The 14076-nt window shown below is 47.6% G+C and overlaps 1 protein-coding gene across 1 annotated transcript in view; it reads left to right on the top strand.

The window, feature by feature from the left end:
* The window catches only part of LOC142571094 (uncharacterized), a 66948-nt gene extending 53848 nt beyond the window's left edge, over nucleotides 1–13100 (top strand). Inside the window, exons 4-5 of the mRNA XM_075679386.1 lie at nucleotides 849–957; nucleotides 11515–13100. Coding sequence (XP_075535501.1) covers nucleotides 849–957; nucleotides 11515–11745 — 340 coding nt within the window. The 3' untranslated portion in view covers nucleotides 11746–13100. The remainder of the gene's footprint in view (nucleotides 1–848; nucleotides 958–11514) is intronic.
* Nucleotides 13101–14076: the final 976 nt, after the last annotated feature.

Here is a 14076-nt window from a genome sequence, read left to right as displayed (position 1 = left end):
CACGGAAACACTAATTATATATTTTATACTCCTGAAAAAATGCACGGGAAACACAGTCGCGAAGATTAGTCTGATGAGTGATTACCCTGGCACCTTGATAGCAAGCGAGATCTTGGCAAAGAGCCAGCGAAGGTTTCTTCTTTTTTTTACGGCTGCTGTTAGCCCTTTTCGTGTTTCTATAGTTCTCTAAATGTTTATTCGCACAGGCATGTTTGATGTGAGCGAAAATCCTAAGCTTTAGAGAAACATCACTGCCCGAAGCCTAGTGCATTCTGTGTTTGCCTTCGTTCTACGGAGATCACGAATAGCACAACGCTTAATAAGAAGCTTTAGGCGCGCGTGTTGGACAGGTATTTCTTATGTTTATTTTTTATGTTTATTGTTTTAAGGAAGGCACGTATACGTCTTGGCACAGCCTTGATTTTATTCCCTCCCGTCTGGTAAAAGCATCTCAGGTGCCATAATAACATTAACTCATGTTTGTACTTTCGTGTAGCAGGCGCTTGCAAACTTAAACTTATATATGCTTAGGCCTGAATATTATGCTCATGATTTAAATTATAAGCAGAACAGGACATCTAAGCTGCACGTAAGAAGAAGAGCTGCAAGGACACAAAACCGAGGTCGAATATAACGCCGAAAAAAAGAATACGTTTCGGGATGAAGTCGCACAATATAGCGAATTCAGGTGGCGTAGCGCATACGCCTCACTTTTCAGTCCTCAATATTGGTGAACGCTGATTAAGAGAGTCGAGTTGTGTATGTCTGTCGCATACCTGGTCGTTCCTTTTGGTATCCGTGCTACCTAACTCACCTTTCCTTTTTTCTCGATTCCTTCTTTCTCCAAGCGTGAAGACCCTCCTAGCACACAAGCACCACCACCTGCACCACGGTCATGCTCGTTCGGGATGCGGTCTCGAAGCGGTCCTGGTGGGAATACTACTCATCGTGCCGCTGGTGAGTATGTGAGCTAATAACTATGCATTCTAAGAAGTAAAAAAAAGATGTAGCAATGGGATAAGTGGTCGATCACAATATAACTGCGATCGGTCCCGTGAGAAGCTTGCTAAGAAAGAGCAAGTTATTCCGTCTGTAACTAGTCACAGCTTTCCTGCCTGCTTTACCAGTGCAGACAGCCGACAGTTCTCTGGTAGCGGTGAAAGAGTAGGAAAGGATTACTTAGGAGAAGGCTAAGGACGCAGGGTACTTAAATTGTTCATCATAAACACCCTTTGTTGAACTATTTATCGAGTCGTCCACTGAAAGTCATTTATCGTCCTCCGGCGTGAAATTTCAAGAAACAAGTAAACACATTTGGGATGAGCTGTGCCATGAATGCAAGTACATGAGCTCTGCGTTCGTAATGGTATGTTTTACATGGCTTGCACGCCCGCTATGGCCTCCTCAATGTGTTTTAAAGGCTTCCTTTTGCGCTTCACCCATTCGGGCTTGACATCAACGCCATTGCATGCGCTTCATATTATTCGCATGGTTGCATGAGTGTCACTTGCTGAATGGAGCTGCGAACATAAGCAAATGCAGCCTCCAGAAAAAATATGAGTGTAGCAGGAAGAGAGAGAGACCATTTTGATCTTAGAAAAGCACAGCAGTCGGCTGCAGTAACTGATTTGCCTCTGATCTGCTGCTCTAAGCTGGGGACAGCCAGAAGGGGAAGGAGAGAGAGGAAGTGGGTATGACGGTGATAGCGTACATTTAACTGTGTACGTGTGCGACATGCACACGTGTTCTGCGACCAGGGTCTCACAATGCGCAGACTCATCTAATATAGTTCTAGAACATGTAGGGGATACCACTCTCCGTGAAAAAGTACAACCGTTCTTGTTGAGCAGCAGTGTAGATAAAAAAAATTGGTTCATTTCTTTTTCGAAGGAATCCGTCGTAGCACGAAAGTGAAATATGCTTTCTTAGAAACAGTCACACCTTCATTGCAAGTTGAGAAATACAACTCCATAAACGTGCGCGGGCTTTCATTACTTACACTTTCGCTCAACGATAGCAAGCATGCAAGGCCCGTGCTGCTGCTCAGTGAAAACAGCACTGAAGAGGTTACGAGGCGTGATAGGCATATCGTACTCGATGGTGAGTGCGTGTTTGGTGAAAGTGCTTCCTTAGAGCAACGGCGGCAACGCGAGCGCGCGCCCATGCACGTGTTGAAGTGTGTGCAGGCTCGCGTTGAGCGAGCGCGCTTACTCAGTGGCATCTCTGGGCTTAAGGCGAGCATGTGGTGTAAAGCGAGCAGCGACGTTCGCGCGGAGGGCGGGGAGGGGGGGGGGGCGCCGTTTCCCTTCGTCCTCACCTTTCCAACCGCTCCTCGCGGCCTCCCTACCCTTCCGTGAGCAACCCCTCCCCTTTCGTGCCATCGTCGCCTTCTACGTTTCAGCTCTCACCACGCCACAAGACGGCAAAGTGGTGCAAATTCGCGGGAATGCCAGGAAACTTGCGTGATGATGATTGCGTGACGTACGTGTGATAGAGTTCTACTGGAGCTTCGCAGAAAACACTCTTGTGTTGGAAGAAACAATGATGACAGCACCATATAAACAAACACTGCGCTTAGTTACGACATATGTGCGTTCAATAAGCCTGAAAAGGTACCGTATACAAGAAAAAAATGTGAGTGATGCGTTAGCAACACGCTCAAATCCACAGTGTCAAGGTTAAGAAAGAGATCGCAGTAGTAATCGTTGCTAACATTTGTTTACGGGAATGCTGAACGGGGTAACATTGTCGAGTGCGTATTTTATAGAGCTGCGCATATTATTTGATACGCGTCATACATATTTTTTTATCATTTTTACCATTCACTGCTGTATATACGTAAAAAAATTGCTGACTCCCCCATAATCGAGAGTAGATGTAAGCAGGAAATGACAACCGGCAAAGTGGATTGCTTGGGGTTGATACTAGCCACAATCTTAAAATGGCTGTACTGCGTGTTCACAAGGGCACACCCCACCACACCACACCACACCACACCACGCCATACTGTCCACTGGTCCATATAGACGCTGCCCACCTAAAAAAATACCGCCTGAGGCAGCATCACAGGCATCGAAAGACGCCAGGGAGGCAGAGCGTACTGCCCAGCTAGAAGAAGAAAAGCACCTGAAGGAGCTGCGTGGCGCCATCTCTCGAGGCGACTCAAAACCGACGTGCGGCGGAACTCACGGACCACTGGCGTTCAAAAGAGCACAGGCTCAGCGCCAAAAAATGGCAACGAAGTGTGTAGTGCCGTACATCTGCCTTTTAACGGCGCTATTGGAAATTACATATAAAACGTAAGCCTACAAGAAGTTACACCTTGAGCGATATTGTGAATAACCATTAGGAAGAACTCAGAAGCAATATTTTTTGTAACTTGTCTGGGCAGTAACTAGCGTATGTAGTGGGGTCCTGTACCAAGGGTCAGTGGTAAAGACCGCACTTTCTTAAACGGTCCCTCACAAGGCCACATAGCAAATTTCGATTATACGCTAGAAATTGTTATGTGCCCTTTATGGAACGTTCTACGGCAAGAATTTTTCAAATTGGTTCATTAATACCCGAGCTAGAAATATTTCAGTGCCGCGAACCAATGATTTCAAGAGGCGAGCGCCACTACCAAGGTCGACACTCTCTCCACTTACCCCGTTTAGCATCCTCAATCGAAATTCCTTGCCTGCGTTCTCCCATGCCGGAGCTCGAGGATCACGTGACGTACACGCCACGGGCCCCGCCTTTATTTTTTCCATCGCTTTTTTGCTGCACGGCGCACTTCTGCTGACGACGTCACGCGCGAGCTATTACGTTTGTTTCGTTTCGCGCAGCGCATGATTTTGCGCGCTGTGCACGAGGACAACTGACTAGCGGTATAAGTCAGTGCTGCACGAATACTGAGGCAGACACTAGCGGATCACAGAGCGTAATCTTGCCCTGGAATATGGTAGACAATGGCACAGTTTCGCCGTCTGCGCTGGCCACTGTACGAGGTGGGAACAAGCAGACGAACAGGAAATACATATCTCTTGCTGCTGTGCGAAGTAAAACAAAAATATGGAGGCATTCGCTTTGTATGTTTTATTATTTCTTAACACTTTAATTCGTCTTTTGAAGCAACAAGTTACACAAATAACAGATGTTGCCTCGAATAATTCTCGAAATCACGTACCACTATGGGCGACGTCACCGCAGTGCCATGAACGTAGGCGCACTTGTGCGATATGCGTCGACTCCGGCTGGGAGCGCGGAAACGGCGAGGAGAAGGGAATGTAGAGTTGGGTTTAAAATTTCAGCCCTTTTCACGCCGCGTAGTGATGTAATACTTAGCAGACACGACCGTTAGAGCGCATTGTATGCACGGCGCTTGTCAGCTCAAAATGTTCAGACCTGGTGAGGGGCCCTTTAAATCTTGACTGATTGCCCGGATGATCTCCTTTTTGTTCACACAACTTGCCTGGATGTGCTTGTTTGAGTGCCCGAATAACAGCTCCTGCTTTTGGCTGAAGGTCGCTTGGAGGTCGCCGACAACGGTAAATAAAAGCATGCTCAAAACGACAAAATACGGTCGTCGAGTAAGAACGCCGACAACCTATTTGGTGTTGGACTTGAGTAATGAGGGATATCACACGAGCTTTTCAATCATTGTTACTGAGTGCGTGATTAATAGAAAGTGAATGACTACACGCTTTTCTTGTAGTTGTCATGGCAATGGTGCAGTTAAGCACGTTGCGTGCCCATACACCAAACTCACGTTTTCTTTCAATTACATAGATTTGTCACTTGCAACTGCCTCTGAAGACATAAGCCGCGTTGTTCCAGAGGCACCCATGCGCCTGCGTCGGAGCGAGGAGGATGAATTAATTAGTCCCGCTCCCCGAGTCAGGCTGCCGGACCGTTCAATCGTCGCGAGGCGATTTCGTTAATCGTTCAGCCGATAAGTGACGGGTCAACGATTTCAACGCTTCGCGGCGCGCGACGTCGGGGCGTAATAAGCGGACCAGTCGCGCAGGGTGCTGCATTGTAATCGAGCTTTCCACGCCGGCGCAGGAGCGCACGACAAGCTTATTGACGACTCGGACAGGCGCATTTATTTCTTTGATTCTTTACTATTAGGTTTACGTTACATTAGTATTGCCTTTTCGAAGGTTGCGAAAGTTCATTATTATATCGCTAATCTTTAGAAGACCGGCAGGCGCGCTTATTACGCAAGAATAATGGTCCTGTCCTTTGTAATAAAGTGCCCGATACAATGGCTCATAATTAACGGCAACGCAGGGACGGGAAGAATGGTGAAAATTTTCATTTCAGTAAAGGGGATTAAAGTCCCGGAACTGGCAGTGTGGGCTACGAAGGAGGTTTTAGAGAAAAGCTTCGGATTCGCTTTCAACACCCGAATTTCTTCGAGCGCAGAACATGAGCGCTTATGCTTACCGCTCCCGTTAAAATACTAGCAACACGGCCGGGAATTGAACCCGCGACCTTCTACGAATGTCACAGCCATGGAGCCACTGCAGGTGGTATTCTAAATTTCGTATTGGAAAAGCTGCCACTGACCATTTGAAAGGTTTCCTTTTCAGCAGAAAATAGCTATATTCCTACACGCACGAGACAGCTGGACCTTGTATACGTGCGTACGTCTCAAAAAACGTCTTGGCGACGTGAAGAATTATAGCGCATGCCGACAACGCTTGTTGTGCACCTTGCTGGGTGCGCTTACCTTTTGTACGCAATGGCGCAAGTAAAAAAAAATCAAAGCAATGCGGTAATCTCCAGCACATATTTTATCATTTGCCGCGCTGTGGGCCAATTTTGTCGCTTTCAAAGGGTGACAAGATGTTTTAAAATCTCTGGGTGAAATTTACGACATAAGGGAATTTCAATATAAAAAAATGCCAATTGACGTCACTTCTAAACACGGTGAGGGCAGCACTACTTCCGCATGGGCTGCAATTTAATATCGGCGTGAAAGCTTCATGGGGAGCACGAGCGGCAAAAAAATAATAATAATTCCCGCAAAGACTGCGTGAATAGCTTGCAATTGTGAGAGCATGGGCTGCCGCTCGTGCCCTCCCTGTACGGAAATTGAGCTTTTAATGCGACAGCTCTATAGCGGGACTTAATTAATCCACTTAGGAGGTATCTAACAGAAAATGTGCGCCGATCTCAAAGGCAGTACCGTCTAACGCATCGTCTCAATGTGCTAGCTGTCAAGAAGGACGAAAGCCAAAGAGAGAAAAAGAAAAAACTAGCACGAGACGCACGTGCCAGACATTTCAAAGAGCGGCTTTGGAACGCGAGAACCATGCGTGCGATCGCGGAACACTGACTAAAGCACCCGAGATGCCGCACCGGTAGACAGAGGCTCGATCCCGCCATCCGTCATGCATTCTTTCTTCATAGAAATGCGGGCGAACTTCACCCGCTTCGGAGGTGTCTAACAGAAAACTCGAGGGGTGTGAAGTGTGCCCGAGCACGCTACGGTGTGCAGGAAATCGCCATTTTGTAAGAGATGCCAGGTGTGGTAACGTCACTTTGATAAATGAAAACACGCAAGGCCCCCGGTGACGTCCGCGCTCGCAGCTCACGAGAAGCCACAATGGTCACATTCTGAGTATGCTATCGCATAATTACAGAGAGCTAAAGGTGCTAAGTACTGGCCCAGCTTTCCTACTCTCCGTCTATTAAACGACAGACGCCCGTTATAGGGCGCGGTTCACTAACTGGGAATATCCAGAGAAGAGCAACGTGCTCAGTCGTCTCCAATGAATGCGCGTTTATAGTTCTGCTTTATTGATGCACGCAATACAAGTTCCGCTCACAGTGAAGTGTGGCGCGCCGAAATGAGCAGACGTGATGATTCTAGTGTTCTTGGCATAGCCTACTACATACATTTAAGCCACAATTATACAGCACACGCGGCTTGCTTTCAGCGATGACAGTTTAACGAAATTCCCGAAATATGAAACATATGGCTCTTTTGCCCTTGTCTGGTTATACGTAAGAAATTTTCAACAGGCCCTTGATGACACAGAAAACGTTAAATATGTCGACTTTACACAACCAGTTGTAGATTACCGATCGAATGACAATGACCCTAATTTTGTAAATGATATCGTAAGGACCTTTATCCTTCAATATTAGTCGTTGTGCCTGAAATTTCCTGCGATACGGGCGTTTTATATGTGTATTTTGAGAAGCATGTGACCCGTATAGCAAAGACTGAGACTGCAGAAGTAACGAGGCACAAGCAGTGAAATTAAGCATAGCTTGGAAAGGCGCCGAGATGGTGTGGCTTCATTGCTGTGTTGGGCTGTGGCAGGCAAGGTGACACACGAAGTTAGCGGAAAACTAGGAACACGCGACAAAGGAAGCGCGAATTGTCAACTAAGTTTTATTCAAAAAATAAAGAACAATTCGAAATCATGAGCTCGTAGGCTGTCATGTCTACGAGCTCAGTTTTTTTCACTAACTCCCTGTGTCGATGTCCCTGCGACAGCGCAGCACAACAATGGAGCCAGATACAACGCAGTTTTTTTTTTCTTCGCTCCCTTCGAGGTCCATCTAAGAGCCGCACGTCAACAATTGCCGGCAATGATCACGATAAAAGGCAAATATATTCATATGCCTTCTCTATTGTACCTTGTATTGGCGTATGTTTTACAGCGAAGCTTTATATGGCTACTGTTCCGTGCATTTTTGTTCTCCGTGAACAGAAACTATCATCATAAATGACTCATACCCCCGTAAGCCATCATGCTGCCGTAAGCAAGCAAAAAATGCAATAGCTCAAAGCCCCGTAACGCAGAGGCTGCAATCACTCAGTAAAGTGAAGTGAACAGCGCCAAAATTCTTTGTAATCACGCATACAACATGCAAAAGAGCATGAGACTGATTGATTGAAAAGATCCTTATTTGCAGGATATTCGTAGAACTCGTGGGTGGGCCGCCTAGTCCGGTAGTCCACTGGTTATTGCTGCTGCGCTGGCCCTTCCCACCAGCCAGTGCTGACGGTCACGATCATCGCTGAGCAGAATAGCCCCCCACTGCTCTGCTGAGGGATTTGGAATGGGGTCAACTATGGTATTAAATTGGCAAGCCCACACCATGTGGTAGAGGTTAGCTACCTCTCCACAGTGTGGGCATTGCGGGGAGTATAGTGTAGGGTACCACTGGTGTAACTTAGCTGGCGTTGGGTATGTATTAGTTTGTAGTCTCCTAAGAGTGTTCTCTTCTAACTTATTGAGGGATTTATGTGGTGTTGGGTACTCCTTCCTGGCTGTTCTGTATGGTGCGAGATTGTCAGCATACACTGCTAAAGCAGTTAGGTCACAGCACCCTTCACGGTCATCAGGGGGAGACGCCCGGTATAGATGAGCTCGGGCATGCCTATGAGCGGCTTCGTTTCCTCCTGGTAGTTCCAGGTTACCGGGAAACCAGATACTGAGGCTTGGCTGGGTGGATGCTTAGTCAGCAATGACAACCCTGACCTGTGAATTAACCCATTATTGAAGTTGCGACAGGCGTTCTGGGAGTCAGTGAGCTCATCGGCGTTGGGGTTAGATGCTACAGCTAATGCAATAGCTGATTCCTCTGCGGGAGTGGGGTTGGATGTTTTCATCGAGGCGCAATTCACCATCGATCCTGAGGGCGTTGAGACCACAATAGTCATCACTCCATTCTTTGGCCCTGCGGCGTCCACATAGAGGGTGTTAGGTTGCTTGTCCCATTTCTTCTGCAGGGCTTCCCCTCTTGCTTTTCTCCTTTCGATGTTATATGCGGGATGCATGTTCCGCGGAATGGGATACACGTTGATGCGTCTCCTCACATCACGTGGTACCTCTTCCCTTTGGTCTATCGTATAGGGCACATTAATATGGATCTTTTCGAGCAGATCTCTACCTGATTTTATTAGTGCGAGCCTATTGAGTTGTGAGGGGCATTGTGCTTCCCACATCTCTTTGAGGGTATTATGTACTCCTAGAGCCATGAGCTTTGCCATTGGCGTGGAGTTTGTTAGCCCCAGTGCCGTCTTGTAGGCCTTCCGGATCAGTGTCTCCAACTTTCCAATTTCCGACTTGGAGAGGTTAAGGAATGCCATCCCGTGCATTATCCGAGAAATCACGAAAGCCTGCACTAAGCGGATGGCGTCCATTTCCTTCACGCCATGGTGCTTATTTCTGATACGATGTATCATCCGGAGGATTTGCTCGGTAGATGTTGTGAACTTCTTCATAGTGGTGGTGTTCTGTCGCACCTGCTGGATATACAGCCCAAAGATCTTGATCTCCGTGGGTTTCGGTACTGAGTGGTTGTCTATATACACCGTGATGTTCTGCGCCAGGGGTGTCCTCGGGTTCTTCAGGATGAGCAACTCGGACTTTTCCGCCGCACACTGGAGGCCTCTTTCCCTGGCGAACTGGTCCACCGTGTCCACTGCTGCTTGAAGACGCTCCCCGATCTCGGCGTCACTCTCCGTGTTGCACCAGACAGTGATATCATCCGCATACAATGTGTGCTTGATACCCGGGATTTCGGAGAGAAGGCCTGAGAGATCTTTCATAGCCAAATTGAACAAAAGGGGTGACAGTACCGCCCCTTGCGGAGTTCCTCTCGGGCCTAGAGTGATGGGATCTGATTTTATTCCACCGAAGTTTATAGTGGCTTGCCTTGCTGATAAGTTTCTGACATAGTTGTAGGTTATGGCGTTACAGTTGGTGTCGGCAATGCTTTGCAGAATATTTTTATGCAAAACGTTATCAAACGCTCCTTTCAAATCAAGTGCCAGGATGGCCTTTGTCTGTGACTTGGGAGGTGTCTCAAGGAGGTCCTTGTACAGGTACAAGAGGGCGTCCTGGGTCGATAGGTGAGGACGAAAGCCGAATTTAGTGTTAGGTAGGAGGTTGTTCTCTTCTAAGTATCTACTGAGTCTCGTGTTGATGACCCTCTCTATGAGCTTGCCCAAACACGAGGTCAGCGATATCGTTCTTAGATTATCCAGTTTAAGGGGTTTGTTCGGCTTCGGAATGAACCGAACCTCGGCCGTCTGCCAGGATATTGGTAGCGTTCCTGTGGCCGAATGCTGCTCGTTGCAGCATTCCACCAGCGAGGTGATGGTGTCATCGCTGAGGTTAAATAAGAGCTTTGCTGTTATTTGATCTGGACCTGGAGCTGCATTTTTTCTCATGGCCGCAATTTCTGCTTTGATTTCTTCTTTGGTGAGTGGGATGTCCAGCTTCGCATTCGGCAGCGCAGAATGCTCCGGTTGTTCCACGACTGGGGCCGTGCACATTACCTGATCTTGAGCTTTTCTATCAGCTCTGTGTCCGTGCCCGGGATGGTGTGTACAATCTTCGTGAGCCTGTCTTTAGTGGCCGAATTGCTGCTGCTGGGGTCGATTAGGACACGCAGGAGCTTTCAAGTCTTTGACACACCTATCTTCCTTTAAATACCATCGCAGAGCGTATTTCAGTTCTGTGTGGCAAAGTATATGGCGTAGGATTCTGCCTTTTTGTTTATCTCCACTTTTTTTCCTGATTTTGCGGTTAAGCCGTTGTCTTCGCCATCGCTTTGTCAATGAGTGTCTTGCTTCCCATAAAGGTAGAAGCTGCGGATCGACCGCTGAGCAATCTACTGTCGTGCAGACCTCTTTCGTAAAGGCTTTCAAAGTTTCACTTCACCCTTAACCCATTCCTGTAGGTTTGTAATCGACTTCGATGCACCGCACCCTTCATGGGGCTACTCGGTGGCGACACCAAAAGGCCGAAAACTGGAATAAGTAGTGAAGCAAGGAGGGCTATCGATCCTCACCGATCCCACTTACCCTACGAGGCTGGGAAACAGTGTTAGTAGAGATACGTGTCCGGACCTGACGTTCACCAAGAACATAAACAGCGCGATTTGGAAGAATACCGAACAGCATGTAGAAAACTGCCGCGATCAATGGCTCATACCCCCGAGAGCAGTGGCTCATACCCCGCGCAAGCGAACAAAAAATGCAATGATTCGTAGTACCGTAAGGTTCCTGACTACTTACTTTGCGTGAATTAGCTGCGATGACGCTACCCCTGTTGTCATGTTGGTGATTTCAATGTGGATGTGTCGTTACCGAAAACGTAGTGGTTTACGCGTTCAGTTTTGCTGACATATCTCTTGCGATGCCACACAGATCTGGGCCTACCGACCACCCAACAGCGCACGTGCATCGGTTGGACATTATCAAAGAATGTTATTGCAGTTGCAAGTGAAATGATGGCCACCGATCAAGACAATAAACTAGCGGGCGTACCTTTCGTCACGATGGCCACCCATCATGACAATAAATGAGTTCGTACCTTTGTTCAAAATTATGTGTCGTCTCCGTGTCGTGTGCTAACAGCTTCGCTGGTCAACCACCTTCACAGAGTGGAATGGCTCATAACTTTTTTCACCACTTTTTTCTCCAATTTTACGAACTACCAACCACCTCTCAAAAGCTATTCATCTTACCCTCACTCATTGTCTTTCTCTTCTTTCCAGATGGTGCTCATAGGTCTGATGCTTCCCGTCGTGCTCATCATAATCTCGGTCATGGTGGGCGCCCCGCTTCTGGTGCCAGCCGTGCCACCCGCCTTTCTGCCCCCGCTCTCGACGACAGACGCCGGGCAGGGTCGACGCCGGCGGCAGGTGTTCGGGGAGCCACTCGAAGACGTGCTCACCACCACGCTTGAGAAGCTGCTAGTCGCTGTGGCCAAATACGGCGATTTGTGAAGAAGCACCGTTCATCGCCGTCACGTTTGAATAACGCGCTGTCGCAGTGCCACCGGTGTGTAGGCAGCCGCCCGCTGTGTTGGTATGGAAAGGATGCTGAAGCCATCGTTCATTCTCTTGGACCATCCAGCCATGGCGTCGGTCGGCCCCCGACATGCTGGCAGAACGGGGAGGAGTGGAGGCTGCAATCTGGGGTCCAGACAGGGTAATGTCGCGGATCTCTAGAGCATCGGGATGCCTGTCATGCTGAAAGTGAAAATATCAGACGATAAACATTAGCAGTGCTGAAAGCTTGAGTTCCGTGGCACCTATGTCTACAGGCTAGGTGCATTGGATCTTTGCTTTCCTTTGTTTTACGTCAGCTGTTCGCCTGCTAGGACTGAGGCCCATAGGCAGTTTGTAACCAATGTCTCGGATATTACTGAACGTTAAAAATACAGCGCAGCAGAGCACGGGGGAGGGAAGAACGAACGAACGAACGAAGGAACGAACGAACGAAAGAGCACAGACACAGGTTAACCCTCAATTGAAATTCAGCGCTTGAGTTCGTTCGTTCGTGCTTTCCGTCCTCTGTCCGCTGTTTCGATGTTTTATAACGAATTAACAACCAGTCTGGTCACACACATTACTTGCATTAGGATCAATAAGCGATGGAACTGACGGTTACAATTCCGGTTGTTCATATTTGCTGTATGCTCTTTTGCTAATGCATTCGTGTCGTCCACTTTAGCAGTCACAGAGTTGCCTAGATGACGCCAGAACAGCGTTATTCAAGTAAAAAAAGAATGCACCTGAAACTGCCACCGGTCAAGTACAGAAGTTATATCAGGCACAACAGTACACTGATTCTCTAGAGGCTGCGTTGCCTGGAAGAAGCGGGTGTGTGGTACTACCACGGGCGAGAGGCAAGTAGGCTCTTTAACCGCTGGGGCTAATCACAAAGCTAGGCGAAGCAAGCTATCTGTTTAACTGGTGCCAGTTCTAGCCAACGCAGTTCTTCTTGTTTTTGATGTGACAAGAGTCTAACAAGGAACTTTTTAAACAAAGAATTACAGCAGTCGCTGATCATGTTAAGGTGGAAAAGAAAGAAAATACGTCTCGAAGTCCACACCGGTTCCTTGTGCACTACTCAGGTTTATTGTTCAGTAGTGGCGAATGAACCGTTATGGGCATTGAAAAGTGTGATATCTCCTTTAGACGTTCATTTGGTTAGTGCCCACTGCAGTTTCTTTACTATATCGGCGGACCAGAGAAACATGCGTTTGACTTTTGGCTAGAATAACGTCTCTTTTCAGTTGGACATCGAAAAACACGCTTCACTTTTTGATTATTCTTTAAGGATGGTAACTAGCAAAAACTGCGCTGGGGGGGGGGGGGGGCACACTTTAGGATATAACGTTTTTACTACTGTGTGAATAGTTCCGGATTTCTCTTCCTTTCCTATGTCGTCGCCAATCATCTATTTATGAACATGTCATTTTATTTCTCGTGCGATTTGTGGTGAATAAAGTGTGGGATTGAGAATCCTAATGTCAACACTGTCTGCATCTGCATTACATGTCTACTAATTTGAAGAATCACTGCTTGAGACATGTTGCGTTTACATTTCCACTTAGGCACAACCTCGACGGCTGAGCCGCTAAAGTTGTATTCCCTATGCCGCATTTGCGGGATGGGGGTTTTGAGTCATAAATATGCTTTCTGCTGTAGTAAAGTACCCCATGCAAACTTCTCGCACAACGTTTTCTAAACAAAAGCTGGGTTCCCGACATTGTCTGCATTAGAATTTGCCTAGCCAACTGTCGAAAAAGCAAATCGCAGAATCTGAGCCACAGCGTCTTTCTACTGAAGCTGTAAATGCGGGCCCGTCTTGCAGTTCTGCCCTTGGCGAACACTTAGAAGTCCTGCAAAGTTGGAAAATTATCTGACGAGCTAGAATACCTCTTTCCCATCCAAGCTTGATAGAAGCTGCGCTAATATAGACTTCTTGAAATGTTCGGTTTTCCTTAATGATTTCCTTAGGCCCTGATCAGAAACGAAAATAAATTTCGGGCTCATATTCTTCTGTCCTTGCTTTTCTTCTTTCTGCTGCGTCTCGTGCAGCATGAGGGTCATGTGGCAAGACATAGCTCTTTAGCGATGGACAGACTTCTTTTGTCATTACTTTTGATTGTCGTTTTGCGTTTATTCCACTCACATGGGAAACAATCACCAGTTGCAGGTAGCGCTGTATCTGTGCGTGCGTGTGTTACGCCGACAGACACGTAACCGAAGCACATGCAGTCGCACGGCCGATGCGGGGCATCGCTACATGACAGCGGACGCCCGGAG

This window comes from Dermacentor variabilis, chromosome 2 (genome assembly GCF_050947875.1).
Source record: "Dermacentor variabilis isolate Ectoservices chromosome 2, ASM5094787v1, whole genome shotgun sequence".
Classification (NCBI taxonomy): domain Eukaryota; kingdom Metazoa; phylum Arthropoda; class Arachnida; order Ixodida; family Ixodidae; genus Dermacentor; species Dermacentor variabilis.
The sequence above is the reverse complement of the archived record's forward strand: the minus strand, read 5'-3'. Positions and strand labels throughout refer to the sequence as shown.